A 17,768-nucleotide genomic window follows, 5' to 3' on the forward strand; every position below is an offset into this window, starting at 1 on the left:
CTTAAAATGAATATTACTTTGCATGATAGATAGGCAACATTCAAAAAGAAAAAAAAAAAGACACAAGAAAAACATTGCTTTACAAACCTTAAGGCTTAATAAAAAAATTTGATATCTTACATATGAAAACATTGTAATGTTTACTGATAATCTGCCAAATTTCTTAACATTCGCTTACTAATTTAAAACTATAACAAGCACAAAATGGTTACGAGGTCGGTCCCAGGGACCGAGCCCATGCTGAAAGAGTTAAAGCCCCTACCTATTATATAATGCAGATAATTACAATTTTTATTCAGCTAGTCTAAGTTCTTGAACTTCTGGATTTGAAACAAAATATATGGAATTGGACGTAAACAGAGAGGATGGATATTTAATTTAGTATGTATTGAGTGGTTGCTGTTGAAATCACAAATAGTGGGGTAATTAGTAAGCTTAGTCTGTTTCAAGTTCTCCATATTTATGATTAACCAAAACATTTTTCAAAAACACATCTTTACTCATTTCAATAAATTATTGGGTATGAAAATTTATGTCATTCAAGGCTTAAAAAATCAAAGAGTATTTGCATTAAAACCAGTTTTAAAAAGTTAAGTTTGGTTGAAAAAACCTTTTAAACACACCTTGACAATACACTCAATAACCCCCCCTATGCAATGAAAGAGAAATATTTTGAACAGTCCTAGAGTACAACTATAAGAACACTTTAGCTTACTGAAAACTCAAGATCTTTTTTAATTTAAACTTAACCTTTCTTTCAGCATGAATATCAAAATTTTCTAAGATGTCTTAGAGCTACCTAAAGAAAACTTAATTTTTTTCTATAGTTCTTGTACAAATAAATTACCTGTTTGGCCAACTGACACGCCTTGTCTGGTGAATTCAGTATTTCATAATAGAAAACTGAGAAATTCAAGGCAAGGCCTAGTCGTATTGGATGTGTGGGCTGCATTTTGGTTTTACTGATGTCAAATGCTTCTTGGTATGCTTTCTGTGACTCATCTACAACACCTACAACAGTAATAAAATCAGTAACCTCAAGAAAAAGAAAAACCATATAATTTTGTTTTTCCAAATTATCATATCTTTAAAACAAAAGTTGAACCAAGTGGTCATGAATGATAACTACAACTCATGCAAACAAAAAATGAACAAGAGAAAGATTAGATTATATACCTGTCATGTTTGATCCAGCTGTGTTGAAAAACTTTTGGAAACTATACCAGTAATATAAATTGTAATACTAATAACAGTTATTTTACAATAAGAGTTCTTATATAAATCTCTAGTAGAAGTTTTGTTCTCATAAATATCACAATATATCATTATTAGTAATGACCATGGATATTACTAAATAACCTAAGATTTAAAAGAAATATTAAGGATATACTGACATCTAACACTCAATATTGCAGTTTGTCTTAAACAGAGTAGTCTTATAAGAAAAATAAACAATAATTACAAATTAAAGAGTATAAAACAATTACACTTTAAACCTTTTAACAAGTCATTTAAATGCTTCAATATAACTGATGGATGTTAAATATTCATTACTCTCTGAACAATACATTTAGCAACTTTAAAATAAATTTTACCCTTAGAGATATACTGCACTGAATGCCTAAAGGATTAACTGTGTTCCAAAAGACCCAGATAGGAAACTTAAAAACTTACTGTTTTTTTGATCTCCTGTCGCAACTTCTGCAAGATACCTGTAGTAGTCACCTTTCATTTTCAAATAAAACACCTTACTTTCTGCATTACTTGCTTTTGGAATCAAATACTTGTCTAACAGTCCCTAAAAATATACAAAATATTAAGGTTCTGATGACTGTGTCTATTGGGATTTATACACCTTTCTTTGAGCTAAACAGGATGTTACATACTGAAAAAAATCACAAACAGGAATGTAACCATTATGTTATTTTGTTTGTTTAACAATTTATATTTTAATAACTAAATGTTAAATATAAATTTCATACAGACAGTAGAGAATATCAAAGTATTTGTAGATTTTTCTCATATCATTTTTTGCTTAATAATTGTTATGCGGAATATTTAAATCAGTCCCTTTTTGGACATGTAAATTTTTTTCTTATTTTACCTCTGGCTTCTGATCATTATGGTTGACCTTACAAACTTGATGGGATATGGTGTGGCCTAGTGATTGTGCTTATGATTCATAACCAAAAAGTTGCCTAGTGGTTGCGTGCTTGACACTATCCAACTGTGAAATGGTTACCAGTTAGTAGCTGGAGGTACTCCTCATTGCATTGGCATTTCATCAAAGGAAAAATGGGTCACTATTCTCGTTGGCTTGTGCCACTGGAAATGGAGTTAAAATCCAGCAATACATGCCTTTTAGGCATGGAATGGATTAATTTATATTATTATTATTAACTTTCCAGCTTCTGAGGAATAGCTAAGCACTGTTGGGACTGTAGCCACCTGGAAAACAATAAATTATTTAATGCTACCACTTTCATTTGAAAGATCTCTAGTGTGGCAGTCAATTTCTATGGAATTTTATTAAATTTTAACATATCTGTTAATTATTTTTTAATTACTTTGAAAGCATCTTGTAAGTAAGTTGAAGAGCAAAGTCTATGGCCAAAAAGTTATATTTATAAAAGCAAAATCAACAGGATTATGCTAAAAAGATATAGGCATTTGTTTAACAATGTAGCTGATTAACCCTGCTTGATTCCCAAGTAACATCATTCTCAAGGTAGTGCAAATGAGTTTGTTTTCTTTATCATAGATATTTCGGCAATGCACAAGTTACACTATGATATTATTTATTGCCATGAGTTCACGTTTACTACTTTTATATAAATTTAGGTGGAGCTGCTATATTATCTTTTTGGCATTCATTAAATTAGTTAGAATACTGTAAACAAGGCTGCTTTCTTTTATTAATATTTGATGAAGCAGTGTTAAAGTTTATACAAACACCAACAAATTCAGACCATCATTACCAATTTTAGATTTTTTTCAGACTAATTCTGATATTCTAAATAATTTAGTAGCAGAAAATACTGAAATATTTCATACTATGATGGTTGCATGCAACTCCAATAAAAAAACAATAACAACAACAAAAAAAACAACACTGGTTAAGGCAAAGTAAAAAAATTTAGTGTCAGGAGTTTTGAAAACAAGGGAGGAAGAGATACTTTTTAATGACCTTTTTTTCCTTCACGATTGTTTGTTTTCAAAGGGTCCCTTGTCAAAAAGAAGTCATCTTTGTTACATTTTTTCATCAAAATGATACAGAATTTATGACAAATAAAGAGCAAAATGAATCAACTAATTTTTTTATTCAGAAGTCTTTGTTTCTTTTGTCTGATCATTAAAAGATAATAAAAAAAAGAAGGGAAAATCACCCAAAAACATGGGGGTGTGGCTGCAATAATGGAAGTAGATGGGGTGCTAAACATGCACTTTTTTTTGGTCTAAAATAATATAAAACCAGGTTTTTCCAAAAACAGTTATAAAACTTTCCATGCCTACACAAGCTTTAAATATAAGAAAGTACCCTCAACAAATTTTCACACAAGTCTACAAGAAACAATCAGTATATCAAAAAGCAATGAACTGCAGCCTTAGTTTCTCAGTAATGGTTCGTAATGGCACAACTTGGTCTTAATGGTGCCTTACAGGTATAACGTGTTTTATTACGATTAATGACAACTCACTATAAAGTGTAATAAAGCACATAACACACTATAAATACACAACAGTTTTGTATTTGATAGCTATTTCAAAACTACAATGTTAATACTGCTACATTATTTTAAAGAAAAAATAACTTGCCATATCAAAAGGCAATATATGAATGATTTCAAGTAGTGAAAATTAAAAAGTAGCTAAAAACCACTTCTTGAAGAAAGTGTAGACATATTTGAGATATTAGGAAATATCTATTATTATTTGGATGAGACTTGGGTCACAGCTCATAAAAGAAGGCTGGATTAATACACTCAAATAATAACAATTGATGTCTTTGGAACCTACAAGTGTCAAGGACTGACAGTCATGCATATTGGTTCAAGAGATTTTGTTTCTTGGAATGGAGTTCCTTTTTAATCACGCACAACTTCTCAAACAATAAAAAACACTATTGAAAGAAAACACAACAACGAGTGAACAGATGCACATAGCTAACTTCAACCCCACTATTGATATTTAACAAAATATTCCCCAGAGCTGTGATTGCAAACACTGCAGTTCAGGTCCTACTGGTTCCGTGAAAATAAGTAACAATTTCTTTCTAAAATCAAGACCACTAATTGTGTTGTGTTTCATGGGGTTTTGTGTGAATTATGTCCTCAAAATTAAAAAAATGTATGACTGTGTTGATCCATGCTGCCAAAAAAAAGGTTGAAAGCCACTATCCAAGATGAAAACACTGTAAAAGTGTCACATGAAGATAAAATTAGGTTGCTTAGACCTTAACTTTACAAGTATTATGAGGGTAATATTTCATTAAGTTACCAAATGTTCTTATTTGTAATTTGATAGACATTTCTAAAATGTCATGTGCATGGCCTTTTAAAAAATAATTTCAAAAAAAATAAAATTTTTTTAACCCTTTAAACACCTTTCTGTACAAGCTTTAAGTAAACATTAACAGCGTTGTACCAAAAAATAATTAATTTTTGAATAAAGTATTTCTAGTAAAAATTTGACTCTGAATGCAAGGTGATTTTTATACTAAGAATAAAAATACTTGTCATCTTGTTATGCATATTTCACTTGCACAACCTCTAGATCATCCTAAATGAACATCAATTTTTTCAGTAAAACTAATTTTAATCTACCATAACACTAACTGCAGCTAAGTTCTCAATGAAGAGTAAAATGAAAGCTTGAAAATTATGAAAGAAAATAAACAATACCCTTTTTTTCCTTCTTGTAGTAATAATTTTCTATGATTTTCAATTTTCTTTTCAGTTTTAATTGTTTACCTTTTATTATATAGTTTATTTTTAATTTTATTGTCAGGCGTGTACAATAAACAGCTTATTCTTTCCTAAAAACAACACACTACACTGGGAAAACATTAGCAGGTTTTCACAAGTTTCATCATTCATATCCTATGAGCTAACCCTTGTTAAAATTAAACTCATGGTGATAATGCTTAAATGTTGTCACTATTGGCTTGTAATTTGTATTTAAATACAAGAATATGACTAGGGTTGGAGGCATAAATGCAAATTTAAATTGTTGCTAAAATTATTTTTAATTCAATGGTTTGATCAATGAAATAGTAAATTTATTGCCCTTTTTTAGTTCTCACATTGGCTTAACTTTGTTATTTAGGCAGATTTCAGCACGATACTTAAAGCAGGTATAGATATGATCATGATTATATATCTAAATGTGAAACTAAGTTTTCTTTTGGAAGCAAGTTTGCTACACTTAAATTGCTTGAATGGCTTCGAAACATACTATTTACTTATATAAATCTGGAACTTAACTGTCAATCTCATTAACACTTTCGACTCTGTAGAAACACTGACAATTAAAAACAACTACAGGCTAAATACGCTGTACAGAAACCAGCCAGAAATTTAATTTGGGTTTAGAAGGTCAAGATGATCACATTCCATGATCATTATAAAAGTATGATTGAAAAACTGAGTGTCAATCACGTAAACAGCCAAACATGAACACAAACAACAAAACAGAAAAACGTATACTGGATGCATGGAAAGTTCGATGATTTAATTTCTGTTGAAGCTACTGGTATCAAGCTTACAGTAGTTCAAAAACCTACAGGGTCAGGGTCCGACACAGTGTAAAAATATGTGGATAATCAAATTTATACAGTACAAAATTTGAGCCAAGATAAATGAAAACTTTAACAAGGGAATAGATGAATACAAGATGAGCTGGTACGTTGGACAATCAGGTCTTCTAGATTTTTCACTTTCGGTGCTAGTCATGAACTAATCAAGTTTTTATCTATCAAAACGTTTATTTATTGGAGGACTTCCAAAACTTCAACCCATTTAAAATTCGACAATGATAAGTAACATTGTTAAGCTATTATTATTCAGCATTAACAGTAACATTGAAACTTCAATATAAATTCAGATACAATAACAAACTTTCAAACTAATAATAACCTAAGCTGCATTAGATGGGTTTTAATTGTAACAAATACAAGACAATGAATATGGGTTATCATAATTTGAATTATAACTATAATATGGATGGGAATAACCTTAACAGTGTCACGAAAGAAAGGGATCTTAGTGTAATGACTGATCAATCTCTAAAGCCATCCAAGCAGTGTGTTGTTGCTAGTGGTAGGGCAAATAGGTTATAACTTCATTGAAAGGGTCATTGGTTAGGCCACATTTGAAATATTGTGTTCAGTCTTGGGCTCCTTACCTTAGGCAAGACATTGAGGAGAGTTACTACAATTGAAATCTCTCAAATTTTTCTCTCTTGAAAAAAGAATAGTGGGGATCTGATGAGGTGTTTAAGATTGTAAAAGGACTTGATAGTGTTGATACATAATCTTTCATCATATTTACCAGTGAGGATAACAGGAATAGGGGACACATATAGAAATTTTGGTAGGGTAGGAGTCATCTTCAAGTAAGACAGTTTCATTTTCCAAACACAGTAACAGGGTGGTTGGCCTGTGGAATAAGTTGCCTTCCAATGTTGTGGTAACAGTAAATCTAAGTGAGTTTAAGAGAAAGCTTGATAAGTATATGAATGACGAGGGATGGCTTTAAGATTTTTTAAAAAATTATTTTAATTTCGTTTAGAGCATGGAACAGCTGAGATGAACCAATAGATCTCTTGTTGTCCCAAAACGTTATGTTATGTCAATTATATATTTAATTTACCAAAACTGACTACTAGTAGTAACAGTTACATTGTGTAATACTAGTATTTAGTAATAACAAACAAATTAACAAGCCAATAGGTTAGTCTTACCAAAACATCGTAACATATTTCTCTCAATTCTTTTTCAACTTTTTCACGATATTCTTTGGCCATCTGTTGTTTCCTTTCACTTCCTTCTGTTTTCTGTTCTATGCTTGAAATTACTCTCCAAGAACTCCGTCTAGCTCCAACGACATTTTTGTAGGCAACCGAAAGCAAATTTCTCTCTTCGTTGCTTAGTTCCACGCCCGTTTCTGTAACCTGTTTCATTGCTGCTGCCATATCATCGTACCTTTCCGCCTGTTCGGCAAGTTTTGCTCGTTGAACAAGCTCGTCTTTATCCATTGTGTGATTTTGTGGAACTGCAATGCAAGATATTTAGAATTACAAAACAAAGTTATTACTTTCTTACAATACATACTAAAGAAATATAACAACTAGTGCTATATCACTAATTTAGAATTCCTCTAACCTGCGCAACGTCGATGTAAAGTTCAGATTGAAATTTCTACTCGATGTTACAAATCAAAATGGCGGATTTGAAAGCTTATAAAACAGTCACAACCTCGTGGTGTAACTTAACACCACTTTTACGCTCACGTCTATAGTAGTAAAAGCTTACCATCAGTATTTTCTAACGTAATTTGTCATTTTAGTTATTTCATTTATATGTTATGATAATGATGCAAAAAGTGACAAAAAATATATAATTTACCAAACGCCAAAATTTCCCACTCCTGAGTAATCCGACTATCGAATCCCTAATACTTACGGGGCTACAAAAGTGAGCGCAGAAAGGATGACGTCATATGTTGCCTAGTGACAGCTATCGTGTTCGTGAGATTTTCTCATACATTCGGTTTTGTAAAAATGAATAAGATTAATTTAACACAAATATAGTTGTCCATAAATGCAATAATTTTACACATTCGATCCGTTTCAATTATCTGTAATATATAAACTTTTGTCAATACATTCTAGCACAAATTCTGTCTACATACCACTCCTCTGACTCATGACATGTAACTTGGAGTGTACTATTTCACTTGCTGCACTCCTAATTCGCGGTAATTGTTTACTCTTAATACTGACAAGATCATTTTATCAATTGTTCTTATTGAACTTAAACTTATTTTTAGAGATTTATGCTTATACTATAACAATTGCAGATATATATACATATGTATATATATATATATATAGATGTATATGATAGGAAATGCCTAATTTCGGTAGTGTCACTTAATTATTAATATGAAAGTTGTACCAGTCAAAGTGAGTGTTTCGTAATTGAAAAAAAGAAGATCCAGCAGTTGATTATGTTAAGCTTAAACACAGAGAGTTCTATACTTACATTAGTACTCTAGCAGTATAACTACTCTGAAAGAGAAACTACTGTAAAAGGGACCCAAGCTCAACTTTCGTATGACGAATAGGCACACCCGACAGAGTCTGCTGCAAGAGTAGAATAAGAGCGGAGAACAAGTGCCGACTGACGTGCTTTCTACAATGACTCAAGAAATCCGATTACACGATAGTAAAAATATAGTTCAAAAACGTAAGAATAACGAAAACTATTACCTATATTAATAAATATAAGGGAACTAATGTAAATAAGTTTATCGAAAAACTGAATTTGTAAATATTGTTATAATCTACATTTCACAGAAACTTGGATTATTTTTTAACAAAATAAAAAACGTAATCATGATGATGTTAAAATTTATAGATGTTATCTAACATATCAGGTTTAATATACGCACTATAACTCAGAAAAACTGTACCTAAAAATGTGATACCATGAGTATATACGAAATTTGAAGAAAGAGTTTTACAAGAGTACTTTTTTTGTAGCAATAATTTATTATAATTAACATTTGGAAATATAATTCACTTCGCGCCATACTACTGCCCTCTAACGATGACCATGTTAAGTGTAAAGAAATAATTAAAAAGAGTTTAATTAAATTAGCATCATATAATATTATTCTATACGAATACTACATAATATTACGGTCAACATATATAAACCATTCGACTAAAGTAACTATGAAAAGCTTCAGGACTTATAATGGTATTTAGCAATCTATTCATCTGCTAATAAAGATATAAAATATGTGAATTATAATAACATCTCTGGAAAAAATTGTGAATGTTTGATTGCACCAACGAAATTTTGAACTTATATGTTTTAGCATCATAATCTATCTTTTTTCTATTTGCATAACGTATTGTTAATGTAACACATAACAAGCTTGATTATACATGAAATTACAAACAAAATAGAAGGAAAAACGTCGACTATGAAGGTCTAGTTGGAGAGCAAGAAGTCCACTGTGTCTCACAATTTGTATACTGTAGGAGTGGTATCTAAGTTTGGCAATAAAAACGGCTAAAGTTCAACTCCTGGTTCCGACACATTAAAAACACAGTCTCACTATAGATAGCAACAGATAAGACGTTGTAAATTAGTAATCAGTAGGTTAGCTACTAGAAAATAAACATACAAAGACTAATGTTGTAGGTTTGATAAAATATAATAAAGAATATATTGACACGTCTAAATGAAAACTTTTTTGTTTATTTTCTGCGACGTTACGAGCAGATGCACTTCGTCAGGCAGTAAAGATCGTGTTACAATTGAATGTTGTAGGTTGCTTACCCTGACAACATAGGAGATTTAGTGACAGGTATTTAGTTATTAAATGAAAGTAACTTTCCCAGACTTGGGTGTTCAGGGATATTGATATTTCTCTTCACCCCGCTCGCGATAAATTGTTTGCTGAGTTCGTGAATTTGATAAATTTTGAAAGATTGATCATATGTTTCACTATGGCGGATATGAAGACTGGAGAAGTGTCTGGAGGAACAGGAGGTAGAGAGAACATCAAGGCTGATGATGTCGTTGAAGAGAAGAAGCAAGACGACAAACATTCGGCAAACCACACCGCAACAAACATCCAATTGTACAACAATGAAAGAGGTCAGAGGTTTTACCCTGTCGTAGAGCTCTGAATTTCAGAGCTGTTGAGCCGGCCTCAAACCCGTGCGATACCATAAGATATTCGTCCTCTACTTTAAGCTGGGGGAATCAGGGTGCTGCTGACTGACTGCCTTCCATCTGGTCAGTAGTTCAAAATTAGGGACGGCGGCATATAGCCTTAGTAGCTTTGCCAGAAATAGAAATATAGTACTATCAATCAAAGAGTAATGAAAAATGCATAAGTTGCTTTGTCATATTACACCCTTAAGTAAAATTTCTTACACTGGCTTAAAAATATTCTCCTTTGGTTGTTGTCAAGGTTTTATGTATATGTGAGCTAGGATTCTTCTACAGTAGGTGTCTGTGACTTGCTGGCAATAAATTCGAACAATAAACGGACAGCCCACAATCCACTTGTTTTAAAATAATATATTCAAAACAAGTCAAACGTATGCACAAAAATTCTTTACACTATAGAAAATCACAGTTTTATCTAAAACTCTAAATAATTCTCTTTTCTTCTCAAAAGTCCACTTAGTCTTTTCAATTACTTTAGAATCCAATTGATAAGACAAACTATTTTTCTCTACTTTGTCTCTTACTGTACGATCTGCGATATATTCATTTACGCTACTCCGTGGGTTACCACAGTTGTATCTCGAACTTTAAATAATTGTCTCATTTCGTCAAAGTCCACATAGGCGGGTTCAATTAATTTAGAACACCCTTTCACAAGACAAATTATTCTCCTTATCTCCATTAAACTGTGAAACTCACTCTAAAATGTTGCCCGTTATGGCTAATCACTTACACTCCGGCTAACTTCACGTTTTCTAGCTGAACTTTTACTTCACTACTTACTTGCACTTGCTTGTCACCTATATATATATATTGTTTTGTTTTAATGGCCCCCCGGTGGCACAGCGGTATGTCTGCGGACTTACAACGCTAGAATCCGGGTTTCGATACCCGTGGTGGGCAGAGCACAGATAGCCCATTGTGTAGCTTTGTGCTTAATTACAAACAAACAATTGTTTTAACTGTTGTCCGTGTGTGGGTATAATTTTTAACAATTAAACCAATAATTCAGATTTAATTCAGCTAGAGAGGTAGTTTTATTTCCAGTTTGTTAAAATTTCATTGAAATAAATTTTTTGATACTATTTCCAGTCATTTTTGCTAGAGTTCAAACACTTTCTTTTGTTTCAGTCCAACAACTTCTTCTACTGGATACGTCTCGTCTTTATTTTTCATATCATTCAGATGTAATCAATAACATATTTGTTCTTGTCTGGATTCACACCATTTAACTGGCGACAACTTACTATACTTATTCTTCCACATGGTAGGTCCTCGAGCCAGATACACTGAGAATCATTGGAGGTCTGCATAGCAAGCTCTGTAGGCCATCTTACACCATTCTTCAAGCCCCCTTGCTGGGGCTGAAAGCTGAACAGCAGAAAGTGGATAATTTTTCCACAACCTAAACCTACCTGCCAATAGACAATGTGATTTTCAGTACAGCATGCACATGATGTTCCCTGGTCCAATCAGGAACCTTTCTGTGAAAAGAGAAACATTGATGTCACACACTAAAACAAACCTTAGGCTCCGAGTGGTCCCGAGTAATATGCTACTTCCGAGGCGACATAGTTCTCTAAACAAAAAAAACACACACACACAAACAAAAAACAACAACAAAAACATGAGGGTGAATTTAAAATTAGAAAGAACTCTGGTCAATCGAGAAACACAATCAGTAACAATTAGGTGGTAGCCTCAGCTAAGTGGACAGACTAGAAAAAAACCCGGAGCTTTGTCATGGATCCAGCTCTCAAAACTATCAGTACAACGTATAAGAGGCTGTAAAAGATGGCACCCTTACACATTCCGTACAATAAACCGAATGTTTGGTAGCTTAATTGCAAGATATCTTATACCTGTGTCAAGGTGTGGTTAATTGCAAGATGTCTTGTACCTGTGTCAAGGTGTGGTTAATTGCAAGATATCTTGTACCTGTGTCAAGGTGTGGTGCTGCTGATGCAGATGAGGAGCTGTCTGGATTCACATCAATAGCAAGCATGGAGAAATGCTTGATACAACTGTAGATATTTTAGTCATTGGTGGCATGGGTGTTCTTTTCCTGTGTCTGCATAGGATCTTACACATCAATGGTATAGAGTGACTTATGGGCAACAGGCTCAACCGAGACAGCTGTGAATACTACCATGTCCGCTAGTTTAAATTAGTGAGCCCCATGTCGAATCTGGTCATCGATGTAGAAAGAGAATAGCTGCTTCTTTCTTCCTATAAGTGTGGTGGTTAGTTTAGCACAACCTGGTGTGTCCCTGTGGAAATACATGAATATGAAGTAATTTTTAATTGATACAGGAGCCACTAAAAATACCCAGTCCAGTGTGCTGTCATGTAAATCATTGCTCTAGCCAGTAAAAACTGCCTTTACTATGCCAACAGTGATATTCTTCCAGTGGATTGAGAAACTTGACTCCATACTACTGTTCGTGTCAAAACTAGAACCGTTGTTATGGTTCTGTGCTCAATCATTGGTTTTTAGGTATATTGTTCTACAAAATTTATCGATTGATATTGACTATGAACCAGGTGAACAGCTGACCTGTGGTAAAACTGTAAAATTCTGCCCCAAATATGCCCAAGAAGTGGACTGTGCACGTGCATATAGACAATGACATTATAGTTCTGTGTAATGCAGAAGTGGTGTTTTGTCAGAGAGAGAGAGAGAGAGAGAGAGACAGGTTAAACTACTATAACAATCCAAACTTTACATAGAAATTATAACAACAATGCAACAGCTGAGCTTCAGTTGTTCAGAATTCGTTTTAAATGAACTATAAGAAGTTTTTATTATCCAAGTTATTGTTTGTTAGGAGGCTTTAATAATAATCGTCTTAAAATGACTTGCTAAGTAAGGAAGATAGAATCAATGGTGGAAACCAAGGTCACATGGGAACAAGCATCCCAAATGGTTATGTCTGAGACCACCATACTTGTTTCATAAACCCTAAGGGCTTCATGTATCACTATGCATGACACCACCACTTTTGTTTCCAACACCCTAATAGATTCATGTATGGTTATGCCTAAGACCACCAATCTTGCTTCACAAACCCTAAGTGCTTCATGTATGGCTGTGCCTGAGAGTACCACCCTTGAGACCACCACCATTGATTTAGAAATCCTAAGGGCGCCATGTACAACTACCTGAGAACATCACTCTTATTTCACAAACAATAGTGGCTATGTCTGAGACCGACACTATTGTTTTCAATACTCTAAGGGCTTAATGTATGGTTACACATCGAAGAAATCGAAGTGATTCACGTGTAGACGTGTATATATATATATATATTTAATTATGTATATCCTTCAACGTATGCCTTAGCTTTATAAATATGTATTCCCTATCACATTAAGCCATGAGTTACAAAGTGTTGTTTTTAAATTTTTATTATTACGTGTTAAAAGTGCATTCTATTGCTTTGTAACATAGAATGCTAGCCGTGCCTTCTATGTATATAGATAGCTGTTGATGAGACGTAGGATAAAACGTTTTGTATGCTGTTTTATGTCGTTTCAAAAACTATCATCAGTTTAATTTAATTTGATTTTGTTCTTGTGTATTGCTGTCATCTAGTGCGGTTATTTATTTTGAGATTTTGATTAAGTACAACGCTGTCTTATTTTAGCTTGTTTAGTTAGTGTATCCTCCGCTTTTATTTTCACATGTTACGTCCCATACGTTTTGACTGAATTTATGTTTACTTACAGTTATTCATTGTTAATATACATATTTATGTATTTGGTATGTCATTTGTTCCTTATCTCATTTTTACTGCTTGTATGTATTATGTTTCAGAGTAATGGTTTTCTGAATAGCTCATTCATTTCTCAGGTATTTGACGAATTTTTCGGTTACTGTATATATTATATTTTTGTTATTGTATACTTAAAAGTTTTATTGTGTGTAAAAAGGGTTTATTTTTTGTATTGCTAAATTTTTACACTTAAATTTTGTTGTTGTTTTTCGTTGCTGAGCGCAAAGCTACATAAAGTGCCCCACTCAGGGATCGAATTCAGGTTGTTAAAACTATAAGCCATTTAGCTTGCTTCTAAGTCACTTGTTATGCACATATCCTGTGTGTTTCTCAAGTTGTTTGTCATGCGTCTGCGCATTCTCAGTGTCTTGCCATACCGGGTTTCCTCTACCTTCCCGTTATATCATTGTTTTGTTTAATTAATTAATGACTGTAACTCTCGTGTAATTTGGAAAATTTATATTTTAATTGAGATGCATCAAGTTGCTCGTGGGCCCATGTCTTTGTTAGTTACAGAGCCACTAATAGGATGTGAGTCACACACAAACAAATTAAACAAGAACAACACAAATATTGCAATTAACCCTACTCATTATTGCAGGGATCCTCTATGTATTTTATATACAAAATAACTAATTTCACTAAAATATTTGGTCAGTTCTTTACACTAAGTGCTGTAACTGACGAAAATATACAGTTACTCAATATACCGAAATATGTGGACCTCATCAATAACTAACGGTACAAAAACAAGTCAGTAATCTGAGGGTTAAATAGTCTCAATATCTTCCCGTACGTAATATAAACATGTAATGTTCTTAATAACGAAATGGGACTCCAAGTGAAACCAGTTTAAACATACTTAGGAAATTGTAAGTTACATTTAGAAAAAGATTAAACTTTGTATAGTTGGAATCAAGGGGTAACCCCCAGTGAAAATCTCATGAAATATTTAGAATTTTTATCAAGGCCTGCTCGGAAATTGTTAGACATAGTTAAGTCATTGCAACATCACAAAAATAACAAACAAATATTTCTTCTTCCAACTTTGGTTTTCATATCCTGCTCTGAAAGACACTAAACGCATTTATATCTTCCAACTTTGGTTTTCGTATCCTGCTCTGAAAGACACTAAACGCATTTATATCTTCCAACTTTGGTTTTCGTATCCTGCTCTGAAAGACACTAAACGCATTTATATCTTCCAACTTTGGTTTTCGTATCCTGCTCTGAAAGACACTAAACGCATTAATATCTTCCAACTTTGGTTTTCGTATCCTGCTCTGAAAGGCACTAAACGCATTTTTAATTCATGTATACAGTGACAAAGACCTATGTATGAATTTTGAAATATTGCTTCGATGCCCTGAAAAATTACCCCAAGAGACTTTTGACGAACCAATCTAACGTCTTTGTAAATATTTACATTGATGATCGACCATGGTAGTAATATAAGGTTTAATTCTCTACCTAGTGTTACGCTTGTATTATTAAGCCTGGATTATCTAGCTTTTTACAGACTTCTTTTGTATATATTTACCGAAGATGTACTATTAAAATTCACCATGACAGGTTTCCTTAACACGAGTTCTGCACAGGACGAAGCCTGAAGTAAATGATACAATGAAGAGTGAAAGAGGTCGAAGCGTACCAAACCTATTCCACGCCCTAAATGCTGAAACCTTAAGTTAGAATATGATGCAAAATTAAGTATTGTTTATTGAGCGTCGCTTATAATCACTGCTACCTATAGTTCTATGAACACCAAGTTTCAAACGATCCAGAAACAGTAAATGATAGAATCACCGCTACAACAAACGAAATATTGCCTCATAAGACTGATAACAGAACATTATGATCTATGTAAAATTAATGAAAAAATTAGGCTTCACCAACTTAATCTAGTTCATACCATAACAGTTCTTGTTCATGCAATTTGATAATATAAACAGCGTCTCAACCACAATTGTGCTTGTTGTATTCCAGCCAGGCTGATGAGCCTTGGTATTTGGCGAATGGCTTCGTCGGTACTGGATATGGCAGAGAGAATGTGATTGACACATTGTTATACATTCTTCTTTATTTTCACTCTCAAGCTCTTAGAAATACGTATAAAACATAATGAACCTAAACAGTCCCTTCTGGCCCCAGTGGCACAGCGGTGTGTCTGCGGACTTACAACGCTAGAAACCGGGTTTCAATACCCGTGGTGGGCAGAGGACAGATAGTCCATTGTGTAGCTTTGTGCTTAATTCCAAACAAACAAACAATCCCTTCTGTTGTTTATGGTTCATCTAAAATAGTCATTTCACCACTGGTGGGTTTGAAGAGACCTTTCTGCAGGTAGATGAGAACCTTTGAAAAGCATTAAAAAAAGAAAATAAATCCTATATCTCAAAATTGGAGGGTAGTCTTGGTGAGTTACCAACATATTCCACTAACTAGCGCTCAACGTTCGCGTATTATTGATTCACCCTTGAATTATTTGTTTTAATTTCACCTGTTTATTAACATAAAGAACTGTTAAGTTTTTTAAAACAAATTATAGACGTCAGGGTAGATATGCTAATAATTCAAATATCTAACTGAGGTACAATGTATAAAAAGGATGGGAAGCACTGATGTAAACACATAAGGAAAGTTGTGTATTTTGGATAGCGAAATAACTCGCTCTCTGACGACCACCACGACTGTATATGTTTGTTTATTTGTAGTTAAACACAAAGCTACACATTGAGCTATCTGTGATATGCTCACCACGGGTATCGTAACCCAATTTTTAGTCTTACAGGTCTTCAGACTTACCGCTGTTCCACTGAGAGGTGAGTGTATAGGTAAATATTTAAATTATTTCTTTGTTATGTTAGAGGCGTTAACAGATTTTTATTCTGTATTTTGTGACATCAAAAATGTTTTAGTTCGCGCCAGTATATTTCATAATGGTTTGATGGTGTAGGCAGTCATTTCATTTATCTTTTCATGCAGTTTTGTCGCTTTTGCAGCCTTTATTACAAAACTACAATTAAGAGGCGTAATTTATCACTGTTTATGTATAGCCCTATTATTCTGATCTTTTTTTTCCCCCTATACGAGTCTGGCAAGCCAAATGTGGTTTACTGTTAGTGGTTGTCCAAGGTAGGTCGAGCGTGTGGTTAGTGATCTGTAGCTAAGCACAAAGCTACACGATGAGCTATCTGTGCTCTGCCCACCACGGGTATCGAAACCAGGTTCCTAGCGTTATAAGTCCGCAGACATATCGCTGTGCCACTGTGATTTGTTGTCGCAAAACAAGAGCGCTCTGCTCTTTGAGACCGAGGATGGGATTTAACAATAAAGGTGAAATCCCACTTTTCTATTAGACTGTAATAGCCCAAGAATTGGCGGTGGGTACTGTTGCCTTCCCTCTGTGGTATTCAGGTGCATTGATATCAGGCTGAAAAGTATGAAGTCGCCACAAAACACTCGTTCAGGACTATTATACAAAGAATAAATCGCAATCGGACAGCAAAGGAAAACAAATGAACAAAGAAACAAGATCTAATGTTTGTTTTAATTACCCAACTGTTGGTCGGGTTTTACCCGTGCAACTATTTCAGCTGTAAAATGTGATAGACAGTTCCGCTGTTCAGTTCAACAAGTTTATTATTTAATTTTAGTTTATTATGAATTTCGCGCAAAGCTACACGAGGGCTATCTGCGCTAGCCGTCCCTAATTTAGCAGTGTAAGGCAGCTAGTCATCACCACCCACCGCCAACTGTTGGGCTACTCTTTTGCCAACAAATAGTGGGATTGACCGTCACATTATAATGCCCCACGGCTGAAAGGGCGAGCATGTTTGGTGGGATGGGGAATCGAACCCGCGACCCTCAGATTGAGGGTCGAGTACCCTAACCACCTGGCTATGACGGGCCAGGTTCAACAAAAGTCGGACAAAATCATTGTAACGGTAGTTGTCACTAGATAGTTACCCTCTCTTTGGCTATAGTTGTAGTTCAAAATTAGAGATGGCTATGTCTGAACT

The 17,768-nt window shown here is 33.8% G+C and overlaps 1 protein-coding gene across 3 annotated transcripts in view; it reads right to left on the bottom strand.

Moving 5' to 3' along the window:
* LOC106459654 (14-3-3 protein zeta-like) overlaps positions 1-8,429 on the bottom strand; it is a 15,543-nt gene extending 7,114 nt beyond the window's left edge. The window contains exons 1-4 of one of the 3 annotated variants that reach the window (XM_013919293.2): positions 8,264-8,429; positions 6,961-7,271; positions 1,675-1,798; positions 848-1,011 (exon numbers count right to left, since the gene is read on the bottom strand). In XM_013919293.2, coding sequence (XP_013774747.1) covers positions 848-1,011; positions 1,675-1,798; positions 6,961-7,254 — 582 coding nt within the window. In that variant the 5' untranslated portion in view covers positions 7,255-7,271; positions 8,264-8,429. Of the gene's footprint in view, positions 1-847; positions 1,012-1,674; positions 1,799-6,960; positions 7,272-7,381; positions 7,540-7,624; positions 7,697-8,263 lie in introns of those variants that run through there. The other 2 variants (XM_013919292.2, XM_022386183.1) reach the window with 2 other exon arrangements.
* Positions 8,430-17,768: the final 9,339 nt, after the last annotated feature.

Source organism: Limulus polyphemus, unplaced genomic scaffold, assembly GCF_000517525.1.
Source record: "Limulus polyphemus unplaced genomic scaffold, Limulus_polyphemus-2.1.2 Scaffold643, whole genome shotgun sequence".
NCBI classification, from domain to species: domain Eukaryota; kingdom Metazoa; phylum Arthropoda; class Merostomata; order Xiphosura; family Limulidae; genus Limulus; species Limulus polyphemus.